Raw genomic sequence first — 2,208 nt, 5'->3', positions numbered from 1 at the left:
TATTCTCAGCCTTTGTTAATTTTGAAGATGCATTACCTATTATCATATTTATGTTCTTATTTTTGTATGCCAATCATAGCATGTTATTTCATTGTTGGCTTTTATTTTCATCTTCCTGATGTAACCATAGCATGTTCTAGCTTTGGTTTGAATTTTATTCTCAGCCTTTGTTAATTTTGAAGATGCATTACCTATTATCTGATTTATGATCTTATTTTTGTATGCCAATCATACCATTTTAGTTTGTTCAAGAATTATTACTGTTTCCTGCTATATGTATCTTGATGCTAATACTTCTGAATTTTTTTCTCCCTTTCGAGTATCTCATGAATTGAATACTATGTGTCTGATCCATTGCATTAGGTATATACAATTACACTAAACTAGCCTTTTGCTTATTTTAGTAGCCACCAATTTATGAGTTCTATTTACTGAATTAAGTTAGTAGGTTAATGCCGAAATCAATAATGTCATCCTTATTACATAGATGGCTAGCTGGATTGATAACGAACGTGTGAGGCCATTGGTTGCGGCGTTCACTACCATTGTTGTGGTTGTCGCCTGCCTAATTGAGGAAATGAATCAAACTAGACGAGGGAGAAGTAAAGAACCATCTATATTTCGGGACCTAACTAGAAAAAATCATATAGAACGTGTTTTAAGGAGTGGCCGCGACTATTGTGTGAGTTACCTTAGGATGGATGTAGGTCCTTTTATGCATCTAGCGTCGATCATGCGTGACAAGCACCTCCTTCTCGACACACGTTATGTATCTGTCGAGGAACAGTTATCCATGTTCTTGCATATTGTTGGTCACAATACAAAAAATAGGACCATGAGGGTTGAATATGTCCGATCGGGTGAAACAATAAGTCGATATTTCAATAACGTACTCAAAGCTATTTGTGCCATTCGAGATGATTTCGTACATCCCCCTTGCGGAAATTGTCACTCGGAAATCGAATGTAACCCGAACTGGTACCCTTTTTTCAAAGTGAGTAAGCTTGACATATAAAATTTAATAATTTCCCCTTGAATCATTCGTTCCATGTTCCTTCATAAACTTTTGTCCTGTAGGACTGTATAGGTTTGCTAGACGGGACGCATATTGATGCGTCCATCTCCCCTCAAGAACTACCTTGGTTTCGTGGTCGAAAAGGCCCAACACAAAATGTCTTGGCTGTAGTGAACCCTGACTTGCAGTTCACTTATGTGTTGGCGGGTTGGGAAGGATCAGCCAATGACTTCACTGTCCTAAAAGATGCACTATCACGACCACAACCTGAAGGTTTAAAAATGATAAAAGGTAGGAAACCTTGCATTCTAGCAATTAAACTATTTCAAGATAGTCCACTTGACGAATACCATTCTTGTAGGAAAATATTATCTTGTAGACGCCGGTTATACCACAATGCAGGGTTTCATAGCACCTTATCGAGGTGTTAGGTACCACTTAAAAGAGCATAGTGGACGCGCTCCAACAAACCTCAAGGAATTGTTCAATCTTCAACACTCGATGCTTCGATCTCGAGTAGAGCGTGCTTTCGCAATCTTGAAGAACCATTTCAAAATCCTTACATCACATCCATTCTTCCCATTCAGGACACAAGTTAGGTTAGTTATTGCATGTTGCATATTGCATAACTACATAGCAGGTGTCGACCCAAATGATATACTCTTGGATGAAGGAATCACTCAACATGATGACCAAATTATGTCATCACAACCCCGATCACAACGAGAACAGCGAGAAGAAAATCGACAATGGATTGAACTTAGAGACAAGATAGCACATGACATGTGGGATCGATATAGTGGATTTGTGTGATCATTACTTATAGCTTATTATGGGTACTAGTAAGGACATCTTTATCGTTGCATGCTTTCTTGTTGCCAATTTGTTTTTTTCCCTTAACGTACAATGTCTGGACTACATGTTCTATTTAAATGCTTCACTTTTCCTTTCGTAGTTTATTTTGTTTATTCCTTGTATGTGTTTTTTCCTTTGAATCACTTGATATGTCTTGCTCTTTTTTTCAATGAATAATAATATCATAGGTGTGTTCTTTTCATGTTTCACTCGATTGCTGTTAATCATAGGTCTATTCTTTTCATGTTTCACTTGTTTGCTGTTAATCAATTCTGTAAACTATCATTATTTTCTTTTCATTAAACTTGATTTCTGAAATCTTATTTCATTGTGTTGTT

The 2,208-nt window shown here is 36.8% G+C and overlaps 1 protein-coding gene across 1 annotated transcript; it reads left to right on the top strand.

Moving 5' to 3' along the window:
* Window positions 1–487: 487 nt before the first annotated feature.
* On the top strand, window positions 488–1,828 carry LOC120278599 (protein ANTAGONIST OF LIKE HETEROCHROMATIN PROTEIN 1-like). The gene is made up of 3 exons (XM_039285344.1): window positions 488–994; window positions 1,078–1,288; window positions 1,377–1,828. The coding sequence occupies exons 1-3, from the start codon at window positions 488–490 to the stop codon at window positions 1,826–1,828; spliced, it is 1,170 nt and encodes a 389-aa protein (XP_039141278.1).
* Window positions 1,829–2,208: the final 380 nt, after the last annotated feature.

The sequence above is a fragment of the Dioscorea cayenensis genome, chromosome 16, assembly GCF_009730915.1.
Source record: "Dioscorea cayenensis subsp. rotundata cultivar TDr96_F1 chromosome 16, TDr96_F1_v2_PseudoChromosome.rev07_lg8_w22 25.fasta, whole genome shotgun sequence".
In the NCBI taxonomy this organism is placed as follows: domain Eukaryota; kingdom Viridiplantae; phylum Streptophyta; class Magnoliopsida; order Dioscoreales; family Dioscoreaceae; genus Dioscorea; species Dioscorea cayenensis.
The sequence above is the reverse complement of the archived record's forward strand: the minus strand, read 5'-3'. Positions and strand labels throughout refer to the sequence as shown.